Below are 16,156 nucleotides of genomic sequence, written 5' to 3'. Positions count from 1 at the left end.
AAACTATCCTTTGACAAAAATGATAATATAAGTCTATTTTCAAATTCTCATTAAAAAAAAATGCACGCTTAAAAACATCAATGAGGGCAGGCACGGTGGCTCATGCCTGTAATCCCAACACTTCGGGAGGCCTAGGTGGGCGGATTACCTGAGCACAGCAGTTCGAGACCAGCCTGGGTAACACGGTGAAAGCCCATCTCTATAAAAAAACACAAAAATTAGCCCAGCATGGTGGCATGTGCCTGTAGTCTCAGCTACTCAGGAGGCTGAGAAGGGAGAATCACTTGAGCCCAGGGGGCAGAGGTTGCAGTGTGCCGAGACTGTGCCACTGCACTCTAGCCTGGGCAACAGAGCAAGACTCTATCTCAAAAACAAAAATAGGCTGGGCGCAGTGGCTCATGCCTATAATCCGAGCACTTTGGGAGGCCAAGGCAGGTGGATCATGAGGTCAGGAGATCGAGACCATCCTGGCTAACATGGTGAAACCCTGTCTCTACTAAAAATACAAAAAAAAAAAATTAGCTAGGCATGGTGGCAGGCGTCTGTAGTCCCAGCTACTTGGGAGGCTGAGGCAGAAGAATGGCATGAACCCGGGAGGTGAAGCCTGCAGTGAGCTGAGATCACGCCACTGAACTCCAGCCTGGGCAACAGAGTGAGACTCTGTCTCAAAAAAATAAAATAAAATAAATAAAAACATCTATGAGATATCATTTTCATCAATCAAATTGGCAGGTTTTTGGTTTGTATGTATTTTTGTTTTTAAGTGGCAATACCCAGCCTGGCAAAAGTTGATAACAGGCCTTCTCAAATTTGCCATTAAAGCAAGTATAAATAGAGAGATGTTTAGTAATATACAACTAAACCTTTAAAATGTATGTAACCTCTGAAGTTAGAATAGGCTGGGTGCAGTGGCTCACACCTGTAATCCCAGCGCTTTGGGAGGCCGAGGTGGGTGGATCACTTGAGGTCAGGAGTTTGAGACCAGTCTGACCACCATGGAGAAACCCCGTCTCTACTAAAAATAAAAAATTAGTTGGACGTGGTGGCACATGCCTATAATCTCAGCTACTTGAGAGGCTGAGGCAGGAGAATTGCTTGAACGTAGGAGGTGGAGGTTGCAGTGAGCCAAGATGGCGCCATTGCACTCCAGCCTGGGCAAGAAGAGCAAAACTCTATCTCAAAAAAAAAAAAAGTTAGGACAGAAGATAATCATGCATGTAACAAGCTATAAGAATGTAGCACTTAAAAAAACATTTGTAGTACTTACTGGAAATTTCAATTATTTCCCAAAGTTTTGCTCTTTAACAGAAAGAGCAAAAATTTGGGAAATATTCTGAATGTTCAATAATGGGGGACTATAGCCTTTAAAAATAATAACTTTATAACAAAAGCCTATCATTCAAAATGATACTGTAAAAGAATATCTTGATATTAAATGTTCAAAAGGAATTATAAAAGAAAACATGGGCTAAAAAGAGCATGGTAGGTAGACAGGTATTTGTTATATGATTCTTTTTACCTATTTAAATGTTTGAAATATTTCCTGGTAATTTTTTTAAAAACAAATTTTAAGACTATATACAAAAAAGATGTCACTTTTTATTAAAAATGCTTTTAAGATGTTGACATATATATGCATATAAAATAAATACTAACAGGAGGGCAGGAGGGACCTACTACCACCATTAATTCCTCTCCTAAAAGACAAATGAAATCCTAGCCTTTTACTTAAGTTTTCCAAAGCCAGAACTGTAGCATGTTCTTGAAATGAGACAAAACTCTGCTCCTTCACCCCTCTATCCAGGATAAATGCTACAAGCGCTGCACAGTGCTGGACAGGCAGTGCTGTGCCCACAGGTGGATGATCTCCCTTGCTTGAATTTGTCAGGCCCACTAGGGTTCATGTAGTAAAAAGCCTATTCCAGGTAAGACCATTGTGAATTGCTTTAAACCTCTAAGCAGCAGCCAATCATTTCCTGCTGTAAATCTCATCAATCTGGTCTAACCCCTTCACGGCCAGTATCAACAAGCACCCATCATAAACTCTCAAAAGCTGCAAAGAGCATAAAGGAAAAATTGTGGGAAGCCTCTGCCAGCTGAAGAGTAGGAGGGATCTAAAAAAAACTTCTCTGCTTCTCTTAATCCCCAAATTTCTACAATAGCTGGTGGCATACAGACGAAGAGATAATCATCTTCTAAGCAGTGTTAAAAATCAAAGGGAAAGGAGAGAGAGCAGTGTTGCTTCCACCTCTGCATGTGATTATACAGTTCTTTCTCCTGCACTCAGAGAAATCGGCTTCCTCCTTTTAAGCAAGGCCAGCTGGTTTTCCAGAGGTGCTTGTTAGAATTTACTGAGCACACACCCACTACTTTGACTTGCATGCTGCACACAAAACTCACCGCTGCATTTGGGTGGGAAAGAGCTAAAAGGAGGGGGTCCTAACTCAAGGCCTGACAGTCCTAAAAGTGTAGCCCGCATCAACCCATTGTGGTCACACTGGCGTCTCTGTATAAACCCAGAGCTCCATGCCAGAAACTGTGAAGTCTCACAGGATTCAGAGACGGCTCTGCCTAAAAGGAGATATTTTTCTAAAAACGACACTCGCCTGTGAGTGGATTTGTTTTACAAACATCATGTAAGCACAACACGTGCTATGAAGGCTTTTCTTCTCAAACCCTGATCTACAGAAAGCTGGACAAGAGTTAAAGGAGGAGGTTTCATGTCTTAAGTTTCTGACTCCCACAACTTCAAGAGATTGGTTTCTGTTAACCATAGAATAAAATTTAACATTCCTAAAATTGTTTCCACATAACTTACGAATCCTTTCACAGAGAAAATAGGTCTGAAAGCCTTTAAACTGTAACTCCAGACTAAACAAAATTATCTCATTTTGATATTCAGAAAAACGGAAGGCATGGCAGTTAGACGATGCGCTGATGAAGGGCTGCTCCACAGAGCAAAGACGGCTTTCATTTAGCAATGTGCAGCCGCTGACAGGCACAGTGACACCAACACGGGACTCCTTCGTTACATCTCTCAACATGAGACTTCAAGAAGGAAGGAGAAAAGACCTCCTTCACGTTTTCGGAGCATTAGGCTTCTGGTGCAGTTAGGAAATCACTCCACCTTAGCAAGAAATGAACAAATGCCAAATACCTGCTTATCACACCATTTCTAAGGAATTTCTCTTTACAGCCTTTAAAATTTATTTAGATTTTTGGTGCAAAACAGAAAAATGGTTAAGTCAGATACCAATGCCATAAAGGCAACTCCAAGTGGAACAGAGCTGGGGTATCCTGCTAGGGAAACACCAGAATGCAAGTTTGCTCCTCTTTGCTCACCTGCCTCTGGGCCTCAGCCAAGTTAAAGGGCAGAGTTCCCTCTTCCAGAGGAGCAATCCGTTCAATGTCTGCTAAGGTCATACGTCTGTAGGGGAAAAACAAACACAAGCAACAAATATACCAATTTATTACAATTTACATTATACAATTTAAAAACATTCCTTTTTTCATTTCCCATATTTAAAATATAGCCTTCAGTTTGGCTTCTTTTTCTCCTGATTGCTGCCCTCCTCTTATCCCCACCTCCTAACCTCCTTTTATTAAGCTAATTCAAAAAAAAAAAAAAAAAGCCAACTTACCCCCTTGGCTCATATAAATCTGCTAACCGAAACAAGATGTCAACTTCCATGGGTGTAACCTGACCAAATTTCTGAGCTGCCAGAACAAACTCCTCTGTATGGAAGAAAAGTTAAAAGGGAAAGATTCAAGAAGAAATAGCCACTAAATTCAGCATTAACTCAAGGCACTGGAATGAGTGAACATCACAACATTTTATTATTATCATCAATTGTAGAATTCAAGTCAATCCAAATAAGGTAAGAATTTTTGCAGCTCTTGCATTCATGTGGAAAGAGTGTGCAGAATATGTTCTTGAACACATAGCTTAAAAGCTTGGTGTCATCTGCTGTTATTCAAATCGCCAATCAGGGAAAATAAGGACTCATATATGAAACTTCATAAGCACAGGTCCCAGGAGGGGAGGTTATATTAACCTAATTAACTGGTTAAATTAGGATTATTATATTAATTTAGGAGGTTATATTAATGAAGCTGTGGAATTCCTAAGGGAATTCTGATTTTTTTTTTCTTTCTTTCTTTTTTTTTTTAGATAGAGTCTTGCTCTGTTGCCCAGGCTGGAGTGCATTGGTGAGATCTCAGTTCACTGCAACTCCGGCTCCTGGGTTCAAGCAATTCCCCTGCCTCAGCCTCCCAAGGAGCTGGGACTACAGGCGTGTGCCACCATGCCCTGCTAATTTTCTTAATATATATTTTTTAGTAGAGATGGGGTTTCACCGTGTTAGCCAGGATGGTCTCGATCTCCTGACCTCATGATCCACCCGCCTCGGCCTCCCAAAGTGCTGGGATTATAAGCATGAACCACCGTGCTGGCTCTGACTTTTTTTTAAAACCCATTACAATATTGATAATATCCTGTTCCAAGCTTACAGATCAACGTACACTGTCACCAATACAACTTTATGGAATTCCTCATATACATCTGAAGGCTTCCTTAGAGGTTGCCAATTTAGCTTAAGTTGCAGAAAGATTTGAAAATATTTAAGAAACTTTACACGTTTTCCTTATTCAAAGGATGTCTTCAGTTTCTTTCTTTATTTATTTTTGAGACAGCATTTTGCTCTTATTGCCCAGGCTGGAGTGCAGTGATGTGATCTTGGCTCACTGCAACCTTCGCCTCCCAGGTTCAAGCGATTCTCCTGCCTCAGCCTCCCGAGTGGCTGGGATTACAGGTGCACGCCACCACACCCAGCTAATGTTTGTATTTTTAGTAGAGACAGGGTTTCACCCTGTTGGCCAGGCTGGTCTCAAACTCCTGATCTCAGGTGATCCACCCACCTCGGCCTCCCAAAGTGCTGGGATTTCAGGCATAGTCACCACGCCAGGCCCAGTTTCTTTAAAACTTGGTGAAGATTGTTTTGTTTGCTTTTGTCTGTCTGATCAAAGGATGAAAACCACATGTTATCATAAGGTTAATATGTGTCAATGGGACAGAAAAATCATAAAGTACTAGTTGCCTTCTTCACCCTAATAATACACCACGATACTTGCAGGCAAGAATTCAGCTATATTCTCACTCACCCTTAGTCACTTCGACATCTTTCCTGTTGCCAGCCAGAGTGCTGTAGATCTTTCTAATGAGTTCCATGTTGTTAAGGAGCGAATTAAATCCATTAAAATAGGAGAAACTAACTTGATGGGATGTGGTACCTCCAGCAGCCTCAAATAAATTGAAAACAAGAGAGAAGAAAAATATACCAAAGATTTATAGATGATTCAGAAGTACACACATCTAATACTAGTTTGAAAGTAATCAAAAATGCATGTACAAGAAGAAATGACTACAAGTATTTTTCTTTAGCATTAAAAAAAGCTATAAATGATTTTTAGAAGTAACTGCAACTAATCATGACCAGAACTTGTATTCTCCATACACAACTCCTAGAAAACTAAATAAATACATGTGTAGGATTATAACAGGACTAGTAGTAATTTAGAGTTCAAATTTCAATTGGAAATGTTTTATAAGTTGGTTTATTTCATCTAATGAGCAAATCTTAAAGACTTAAACATGCAAAACTATAAGTACATATGCACACACGTGTGTGCTTATGCATGAAAAACTGTATTGTATCAATGCAAACATACTATGAAAAGTGGTCAATCTAACATTAATATCAAGACTTGTCAAGTTACTTATAACCAGTAATAAATAATCATTTAGGTACAGACTTTACATTGGTGGGATTTCTAGCAAACAAGCATATTATGGTAAAATTACGAGATGCCATATACTTTCATGGGGGGTTAAGACTAGTAAGAATTCTGATAATCGGAATTTGTAAGAAACCATATTTCTTCACAAGGGACAAGGGAAACAGACAGAATGTCCATTATGAATGAGACTTCAGTTTGGAGTTTCAAATTCTATCCTTCCCTAACAAGGCAAAATATTTTTATTAGGAAAGCACTTCTTTATAAGGTAACAACCACATAAATCTTCACTTAGTAATCATTTAAAATAGCTGACATGAAGGTTTAGTATGGAGCAGAGAAGGGGGTGCCCAAGAAAAGGAGTTAGATTAACACAGTGCCAGAATGGAAAAGGCCTTGTCGGAATGTCATGTCTCCAGAACTAAGCACTCGGGGGAAGAAAGGAAACTGAAAGGCTACTCTGAGTTCCTGCCTATGGTAAGCACTGTGGGAAACCCACGTGATGGTGAAAACAGTCTTCTCCCTGGGATTAACAAAAGGACAGTTACCACCGGGTACTGGTCCTAAAACTGACTTATTACCAAAATCACCCAGAAGCTTTACAAAATTAGATTCTAAGACCTCATTGTCTATAGATGGTATATGATAGGCCTAGAAGAGATCTCAGAATCTGTAGTTCTAATAGTTTTTAATGGTGATTCTGGTGCTCCATGAGCAGGGCTTAAGAACCACCACCACTACAGAATGTTGCAGGACACCCCCAGGGCCCATGAGGGAAGGACAGCAGCTGACACCGGCGGGGAGGGAGGCTCCATGAAACACAACTGCAGGGCTCTGCTGTCACATGTACCTTTGTGGCCTCAACACATACACGGTGAAAGGGAATCGAAGGTTTTGAGTTTCTGTTGTGCTAACTACTCTAACAAATGATATACATGTGCACTACTTTTTTTTTTTTTTTTTCCTTAGAGCATCTAAGAAGATTGGCAAAAATAGGCACTTGATATACTTCAAAATCTAAAGCAAAATTAAGAGATCGCAAATGTTTTTCCTTTTGTCTTTAACCAGTTAATATATTTCTCAAAGATATTCCATATTACCCAGACAAGAAATAAACCTGCCAACCAAAACTAGCCAAAACATACTCTTTGAGTTTAGTAACGTACGTGATCACGTTAAAATGTTAGTGTTTGCAAGAGAAAAAAATACTACATAACTTATAGAATTGTTTTTATAATTCCTTATTTACTGAGTTAAACCACTTCATTAGGGCAAGTTACAACTTACAGCTACTAGACATTCTTCTACAAAAGGAGTCAAGACATGGGGTCGGATGGTGACCATGATGTCTCGGAAGTCAATGGCTGTGACTCTCCCAGTCCTAGCATTGTCCCGTTGCACAAAGGCTTGCTTTGCATGCTCCAGTTGTATTTCCTACAAATAAAGAAAGTAAAATACTTAATTTATGCTTCTCATTTAATAATTACTACAAATGACAGTTCATTTTAAAATCAGACTGAAGAAATAGAGATTACATCTTGATCTAACAAGCCCCCATCTGCCTAATAGCACCCTCAAGCTACTGTCTCCTTCCAAGAGAAAGAACTTTGCTCAGACCAATGAACATGTCTTGAGAAAGTGCACTCCACTTGACTCTGCTACCCAAAGAAACCCAATCACTTCCATGCTCTCTAGAGTCCATGAATACAAAGAAAATGAAAACCGGAATAAAGTTTGGAAGGTTCAAAGATCTGGCCCAACCCAGCTTAGGTGATGCAGATGATCTAAGGAAAAACACTGCCAGGGACTTTAACTTATCTCCAAAGAAAAGAGAAAAGTTCTTAACTGCAACCTGATACACAAACACGTGATGTAACAACAGATAGAAAAGAGTGGTGGTTCTTCTCTGCTATTTCTCCAACACAGGGTTTCTCAGCCTTGGCATTATTGGCATTTTAGACAGGGTAAGTCTTTATTATGGGAGGGCTGTCACGTGAACCCCTATTCTCTTCCCACTAGAGATAAGTAGCCCCTTCCCTCCAAGGTCATAACAATCAAAAATGTCTCTAGATAGAGCCATATGTCTTGGTTAAGGACTACTGCTCCAAGTAGTTGGATGGTAAGTGGATTAGGGGAAGTAAATCTGTCATGGTATCCTTGCATATGTTTAATTAAAATGATCTAAAGACACAACATCCAATCACAGAGCTCTGTTGCTATTCCCAGGGGATAAGTGTGTACACAAAAGAAAACATAGCCTCCCATCAAAACTCATTGTGCACCATATGGCAGGAGCATTCTTCCTGCAGAGAGCATATTATCTTCCTCACAACACTCTGCCCATTTCCCAAATGGGCCCTTGGAATGACAGCTAACTTCTATGCAATTAAAAAGTAACATCAGCCAGACACAGTAGCTCATGTCTGTAATCCCAACGCTTGGGGAGGCTGAGGTGGATGGATCGCTTGAGCCTAGGAGTTCCAGGCCAGCCTGGGCCACACGGCAAAACCTCATCTCTACAAAAAATAAAAAAATTAGCCAGGCATGGAGGTGCATGCCTGTAGTTCCAGCTACTTGGGAGACTGGGGTGGGAGGATAACCTGAGCCTGGGGAGGAGGAGGTTGCAGTGAGCTGAGATCATGCCACAACATTCCAGCCTGGGTGACAGAGTGAAACCTTGTCTCAAAAAAAAAAAGGGAACACCAATACGGCTCTCAAAAACTTCAAATTATTTGAATAAAATGGAGGTTTTTTAGATGATATTAAGGAAATAATTTTTAACTTAGTGAGATAATGACATCATATTTATTCAAGTTATGTAAAAAATAACTGTCCTTATGAATTTGAGGAAAACTAAAGTGTAAGGGAAACAACATGAGTCTGGTACTGCTTTAAAGTACTCCATCTTCCTTTCTTTCCCCAGAAAGGCAGGGAGATGAAAGAAGAAATATGACATTTGCAATAATGGAAGCCAAATAACAGTTGCATGATGGGTCACTATAGTCTTCTACTTTTGCAGTTTGAAAATGTCTACATTAAAAAATTCTAAAGATAAGACATTTAATAATAAGAATCAGAGTTCTTATCCACTTAAAAGAATCTCCTCATTTGTAGCCATCTGCCAGTTTCGAACCAGCCTGTCTCAGCTGAAGCTCTCTTCTGGGATCCCAGTCTTTCTGGAGCCTCCACCACTGGCTCCTTAAATGGGAAGCATCTGTCGGCCCTCTGTCCTCACATCTTCTCACTCTACTCTCCTAGACAGAGTGCTCTCTCCCTTAAGCCCTCAAGGATTTCTTAAAAACTAAGTAAGGCTTAACTCCCATATTCAAATCTCACTCCTTTCTGCTGGACCAGAATTTCTGTTTAGAGAATATATCCAAGTGTAAAGGAAGTAGAATGACACATCACTAACCCCCTATTGTAGATCCTCCAACCCAGTGCTCAATCCTGGTTTCTCTTCTATGTTCACAGCTTAACTATTAGGCACGTAGTTTTATCGGCCACCTCACCTAGAAAGCTGTCATTCTGAATTGTTCAAGCTTCCTTTCTCTCAGAGTAAAGCAGTTACCAAATTCTGTCCCTTAGGCCTTTGAAAGTTTGCCCAAATGTACCTTTTCCTTTTTGTTCCTGATGGTATTGTTCAGGCCTTCGTCAGACCTCACCTACATTATCACTGACAGTCAGTGGTTCTGACTGTCAGTCTGGAACTTGGGCTTGCAGTCTGGACCTCTGTGGTCTACCATGCACACATCAAAAGTTGTGAAGCAAGGCATACAAGTCCCCAGAGGAACTACTCTTAGCCTCATCTCCTACCACCCATGCCCACCCGTGCTAGACCTGCCACACACCTGGGCTTTTGCTCACATTGTTCCTTCCACCTAGTGTAGACTGCTGCCCCTTTCTCCAGCTCCTGAAATCCTGCCACTTCCTTTAAGCTTAGCTCAAATGGTACCACTTAGGCAAATATAACCAGGCCTTATAACTAGAAATAACTGATGTCCCTTCCGAGGCCCCCTGTCTGAATATCAATTATAAGACTTGTCTTATTTGATCTTACATCATAATCAGTTATTCACATTCCTGCCTTTACACCTACCTTACCAAGGAAAAGACAGTATATCCTGTTGAAGCCCCGTAAACATCTATTTACATTTATATATGCAGCTCAGCAGAATACTTTAGATATATAGCAGGTACTCAATAAATGACAAGCATACTCATTAGTGAAAAGTATTGTGTAAAACCAACTGAATGAACAAATCATGAGCTACTGAACAAAGGGAGGTTCTCCATATGAGTGCTTCCAATTCAGGAATAAAGAAGAAACCGTTAAACACCCTGTCATGAAAAATGACCACAGTACGTATTCAATGGAAAGTAAATGAACAGTCTCTTTTGAATTACCAGACCCATTGCTAAAGCTTGCATTAGCCAAGATTACTCTCAACAATAGTAGAAGGTATGTCCAGCGATTTATCATTTTGCCTAGTTTATAACTCAACATCTTAGGGATCCTCAGACAATTATACCAAAAATGGCATCACTTTCTCTGGCAACTCCATCTGCTCAGAAAGCAGGAAGTCACAATGCTAAGACCAGCCTGTCCAGAATTCCAGATTGGGAATGGATGCCAAGGTGGGGGCTGGTGCTCAAGTAGCAGGACAGGGGATGCACCTGTGATGAGGACAGTATCAAAACACATCCTGTGCCCACGCTTCCATGATTAAACATCTATGAGCAGGGACCCCTCAAGCTGGAATAAGAAAGTCATTTTAAGCCTGATGATGAACAACTCAAGATTACATTTCCAACAGCTCTTAAAGATTGGGGGCGTTATAAGTTCCACAGAGAACAAAATGCTAGATCTATGTAGTTCTCTAAATAGTAGGACAGAGTGAAAACACGCAGTTAGGTGGCTCTCCAACTTTAAAAGCAGCTTTCTGAAGACGTGGGTTGCTTTCTGAAGATCATCTGTTTATGTCGTGACTGTTTCTTCTTCCAGGTGAAGAAATGAAACCATGACCTCAATCAATACGACAACCATGCAATAGCAGTTAGCGAGCATGTATTATGCAGCAGGCACTGCTATAAAGCATTTTACAGGAATCAATTCATGGAATGCTTACTGCAAGCCTATATGGTAGGTATTATTACTAACCTCACTATAGCAGTTGAACAAATGAAAAGTCTCACTGACAGGAAGCAGTAAAGCTGGAATTCAAGCCTCTGCAGTTCTGTCCCCCAGCCCCCAATCTACCCATGCTCTTAATAACTTCTCTTAACTGCATGGGGAGCCTCAGACAAAGCTACTGTCAGGAATTTGATCAAAAGATAAATTTGACACTAAGAAATCTTAAGAGCTGTGGAAAGATAAAAACTCAATTTGCATTTAATGCTCTAGATTTTACTGTTGCCTATTTTTGTGGAAAAATAATAAAATTCCCTAAAGTTTTCCATTAAGGCAAAGGCTTCAGTACACCCAGAGCATCAGGACTGTTTCACCAATAGTAGCAGAGACCAAGGAGGAGAGAAACCAAATCTAAAAGGCCTTCTCCTGGCCTCACTCACTTTTTACTCTCTTTCCCACAGCCCCAAGAGACAAAGGAGGAAAAAATTAAATCAGGAGGCCAGTGGGAGCTAACACATAGATTACTCCATAAATATGAAAGAAATATGTGGTCTTTGAAATAAATGACCAGGCTCACTACTCATGGCAGAATGACCTAAAATTGAAGCTTCTGGTTTGCACCTCAAAAGCTATTTAATGAAAATCTAAATGTATACTATGGCTTGTCAAGAGAATGACAGCTCCTAGATCTGAACCCAGAAGGGATAAAACAGAGACAGAAAGCTTTTAGTATGCATGAAATATAGCATATACAAAATAATATTTACTTCTAAAATTAAGGGGATCAGAAGTAAATAAGTCGTCTGTGCAGAGGAGGGGAGAACAATATGGGCAGTAAGCATTACATTTATATGTTTAAAAGTTAAAAGACTATCAAGTAAAAAAACATTAGGCTGGCTATTTCTTCTGAAAAAATGGAGAGATGCTATAGGGGTCAGAGTTTAGTACAGTACACAGTAGAAGTCTTTAACCTATAGAACTATTCTGCAGTAAAATGGGCTACCTTGAAAAGTAGCAGGTTCCCTGACATCAGAAAGACGTGTTCAACCACAGGCTGAGGAACACACGTCAAGAATTTTACCTTATCTTTAATAGAGGGAGTTATGGAAGCCATACATTATGATGACAATATGAAATCTGGAACAGGCGTGGGTACAGCGCAAACAGAATTCACGACACTGCTACTCAGGAGAGCTCAGGTCATTGTTTGCATCTTAGAGCCTCAGATTTTCTTCTACAGAATAGGCACACCACCACCTACTGTGCAGGGCTGTAAAAACCAGAGGTCATGCATGACAGGCATTTAATAAACGGTGGCTTTGATTTTTGTCTAGGTGAAAGGTTTAAAAACCTCTAAAGTCTCTTGCAATATGAAACAGTGGTTCTGCTCAATCATTCTGAACTAGCCACAGGAACAGAAAAATGAACATCAGCCAGGATGGAGGATAACAACCGCAGAATGCTTCAACACTCACTATAGACCGGGGCTATGCCAAGAACTTCAAAGACAGCATTTCACTTAAGCCTCACAATAATTCTGTGAAGTAATGATTATTATCATTTTATACAGAGGCATCTGAGGTTCAGAGAGGTCAGGTAACTAGCCTAAAGTCACACAACTAAGAAGTGGAAGAGTTAAGATTCAAAGCAAGGGATGTCAGATTTTAAAACTAAGATTCTTAACTATTAATTTATGCTGCCTCAGGCAAAATTGTAAGTAAGGGCCATAACTAGATTTGGACAGGTAATAGGAAAAGAGATTTTAAGAAAATTTTGATGATGACTTGAATATATAAATGAAGGAAGATATATCTCAAAAATCGTCATTTTGAATGATGGGGAAGATACTCTACCGCAAAGGAAAACACTCAAGGGGAAAGAGATGAGGTGGTTGACCACGATGAAAAACCTGGAGTGAAGTGAGTTTCAGTTATAAACAAAAAGTTAAGAGATACACAAAAGAAAGCTGGAGGTACAGGTAGAAATACAGATCTGGGAAATTTAGATAACAGGATTTTAGAGAAAACATCACAAGGCGAACGTTTACTAAGTTATTAAGTGCATGCTATGTACCAGGGACTGTTGCGTTTTCCCTGCTTCATCTCTTTGAATTCTCTCCACAACCGAGGTGGTTCTACCATCTTGTTCTGAAGATAGAAAAATCAGGTAAGAATGAGCCAAGGGTGACACGGGCAAGAATGAAACTGAATATGCATCCAGGCAGTCAGCTTCTGGAGCCATGATCTTAACCTACACAGACTGCCTGTTCCTTTCAGAGGGGGCCTACCAAAAACCAGAAGAAGAGAAAGATGATTATAGAAATAGGTGAGATCCCACAGTGTACACAAAAAGCAGGCAGACAACAAAAATCAAACTGATACCTAAATAAGTGAGTAAGAAAATAAGACAGAGGGCCTGAAACCTTGTAGCAAATCCAGAGAGCTGAGAAAATGAAGTGTGTCTCTAAAGAGAGCTCTGAACAGTACCTGGCAATGGGTGCTTACTAAATGCTGCTGCCGAAGACAGTTACCAACTAAAGACAAATGGTCCTTCCTATCACCTAAGGCCAGAAGGTCTAAGAGCATGAGTTCTGCAGCTATCTCTAAGGCAGTTCCACTCAAGTACATGAAAGGAGGCCCAATTTGTCTTAAATATGTGCCAGTGAACTATTTTCTGTTCCCTCTATTCTGGTGCATGATGATTAATGGAACAGGCTTTTATTGCAGCAGTTTCCAACTACTTCAACACACCGATTCAGACTGCTGTAGAAAAAAAAAAAAATCAAACTCTTCAAAATTGCTAGTTGTACAGAATAAACATATATAGGGGTTACACCACTTTAGGTCTAACATTCGTGCTTCTAATAGTCCCAGGCCTGTCATTTCCTTAATAATCTCCAATTTTCAGGTGGGTATATTTTGAATGTAAAATATTCTCTCCATCTCTATTCAGACATGCAAGTTTGTGCTTTAGCCTGAGAACAATTTATCAGGAACAACAACAGCAATAACAATAAAAAAACAAAACCCCAGCCCCTCAAAACCAGCAGAAGATCCAGGTGATTTATATTATAAAGCCAAAAACACCAAAATATATATATATTTTTTGAACCCAGATTAATTTGCATTTTTGGGTTTTGAAATTATAACAAAATCTAAAATATTAATAAAAGCAAAGAGTTAATAAGGAAATGATTCGAAATAATTCCTTTTTAGACATGGTGATAGCAGAATTCTAGGCAAAATGCAGCTAATTATCAAAACAGGAAACAAAAATGTATAAAGACGATTTGCCTAAAAAATACCATATCATATTTAGTCCAAACAATTTCTATATTACATCACATATCAGTACCTGTATACTAGTTTGCATATAAAGATCCACTGTTTTTATAATCTATGCTAATTTGAAGAAAAACATTCTAATTAACATGAAGATCCACATATTTTTTAACAAAGTAAAAATGAAACATAGTAATAAAATAGGTAGAGAGATAAGTAGTCACCATTCTTAATTGTGTTCTACTTGCACCTCCCCCTGACCCCCCATTTGGCCATGCAGTCAGAGTTTCAGAGTTGAGGGTGAAATTTCATCCCCAGTTCACTGGGTGGGGCCTTTAATTAAAAGGGTCTTTGGAAGCAGTGTCACATGTGGCTTGGCATACACTGCCAACACCTTGGTAGAAAAAAAATACAGAGCTTTTCCATCTCAATTTCCTTGCTCTTCTGATTTAACATTAAACTTCACAGTGGGTAACAGCTGCGGAGATGCTGTATAGAGTGCTAATTTTTACCAGGATGTTACTGTAAAAGCGTGCACAACAGGCTGCTCAACAAAACAGCAAGCTAACACCACAGACACAACAGCACAGTGAATCCTGATTTCCTTTGCCCAGAGAGTAGAAAGTGTGTGCTGTGGCTGGAACGTATCCTGCATCTTACTGTCCAAGTGACCACATCTCTAGTTACTCATCACCAAACTAGCAGTGGCTTCCATTTGGACACAAAACAGAATCTCATCTAGTGGAAGAGTTGAAGGCAAACAACAATAATGTGCTCTACTCACTAGTTCATTTGAGAACACCAAACGATGCTGTGTTTATGAAACAGTACCAAAGCTACATCATAGACCCTCACCTGATACAACTTAGAATCAACATAAAAAGCATTCACTTAGTGAAAATGAAAATACAACTGTGTTCTTGGGCTACTAAAAATACACGGTCGGGCTGGGCACTGTGGCTCACGCCTGTAATCCCAGCACTTTGGGAGGGCGAGGCTGATGGATTGTCTGAGGTCAGGAATTCAAGACCAGCCTGACCAACATGGTGAAACCCCGTCTCTACTAAAAATACAAAAAATTAGCTGGGCGTGGTGGTGGGCAGCCTGTAATCCCAGCTACTCCAGAGGCTGAGGCAGGAGAATCGCTTGAACCTGGGAGGTGGAGATTGCAGTGAGCCGAGATCACGCCATTGCACTCCAGCCTGGTTGACAGAGTGAGAGTCTGTCTCAAAAAAAAAAAAAAAGAAAAAGAAAAAAAAAATTCATGGTCTAGATACTTTCACTTACAGACAAGACAAGTTGGGGGACAAAAGGGAGGGCAAATGGCTCAGCTTACTCAAATCTAAGCAAGGACTTTGTTATTTGTCCACTTATGTGTAAAGAATTATGGCTTCAGTCAGTTCTACTACAGGGGATTATTTTTTATGAACACATGAAATCGCTTATTAATTCTAAAGCTAGAAAATTGGGGTTGCCATGGTTGAAGGTATGTTTTGTTTGGTGGTGGTTGGGCGGGGGTAGCAGCAATTTTGTTTTTAACATATATAGTCTCTTGTGTTGAAATTTTTGTCTTATACCAGGATGTTATGACAAATAGAGTAGCAAACTGTAACTGATGGTGAGTATAAAGCCAAGACCACAGCTGACCAGCAGCAGCGAATCTCTGGCTTGTACAGGGACATGTGGCAACTACCAACACCTGGGAGCAGCAGGCTTCTACAGTTCTACTCTCTAGGGCTCAGGATCTAAATAACCAAAATGTTCATGTTACACAGAAAAGAACTGGGCTGACCTCTACACTGTGCTGACCAAGAAGCCAAACTAATGGTTAATCTGATTTCTTAAAAAGAACCAAAATTGTTCAGTTGCATTACTAGCATGGGTATGCTTTGGCATCCAACCAGGTTACCACAGGACTCGTGATGTGAGGACAAGGATCCTTACTAATATGAAT

The 16,156-nt window shown here is 40.0% G+C and overlaps 1 protein-coding gene across 2 annotated transcripts in view; it reads right to left on the bottom strand.

Moving 5' to 3' along the window:
• SLC25A13 (solute carrier family 25 member 13) overlaps positions 1 to 16,156 on the bottom strand; it is a 194,462-nt gene that overhangs the window by 72,435 nt on the left and 105,871 nt on the right. For both annotated transcript variants that reach the window (XM_023226599.2, XM_023226600.3), the window contains 4 exons: positions 7,081 to 7,227; positions 5,161 to 5,299; positions 3,642 to 3,735; positions 3,343 to 3,427 (listed from right to left, as the gene is read on the bottom strand). In XM_023226599.2, coding sequence (XP_023082367.1) covers positions 3,343 to 3,427; positions 3,642 to 3,735; positions 5,161 to 5,299; positions 7,081 to 7,227 — 465 coding nt within the window. The remainder of the gene's footprint in view (positions 1 to 3,342; positions 3,428 to 3,641; positions 3,736 to 5,160; positions 5,300 to 7,080; positions 7,228 to 16,156) is intronic.

The sequence above is a fragment of the Piliocolobus tephrosceles genome, chromosome 8 (assembly GCF_002776525.5).
Source record: "Piliocolobus tephrosceles isolate RC106 chromosome 8, ASM277652v3, whole genome shotgun sequence".
NCBI classification, from domain to species: Eukaryota; Metazoa; Chordata; class Mammalia; order Primates; family Cercopithecidae; genus Piliocolobus; species Piliocolobus tephrosceles.
The sequence above is the reverse complement of the archived record's forward strand: the minus strand, read 5'-3'. Positions and strand labels throughout refer to the sequence as shown.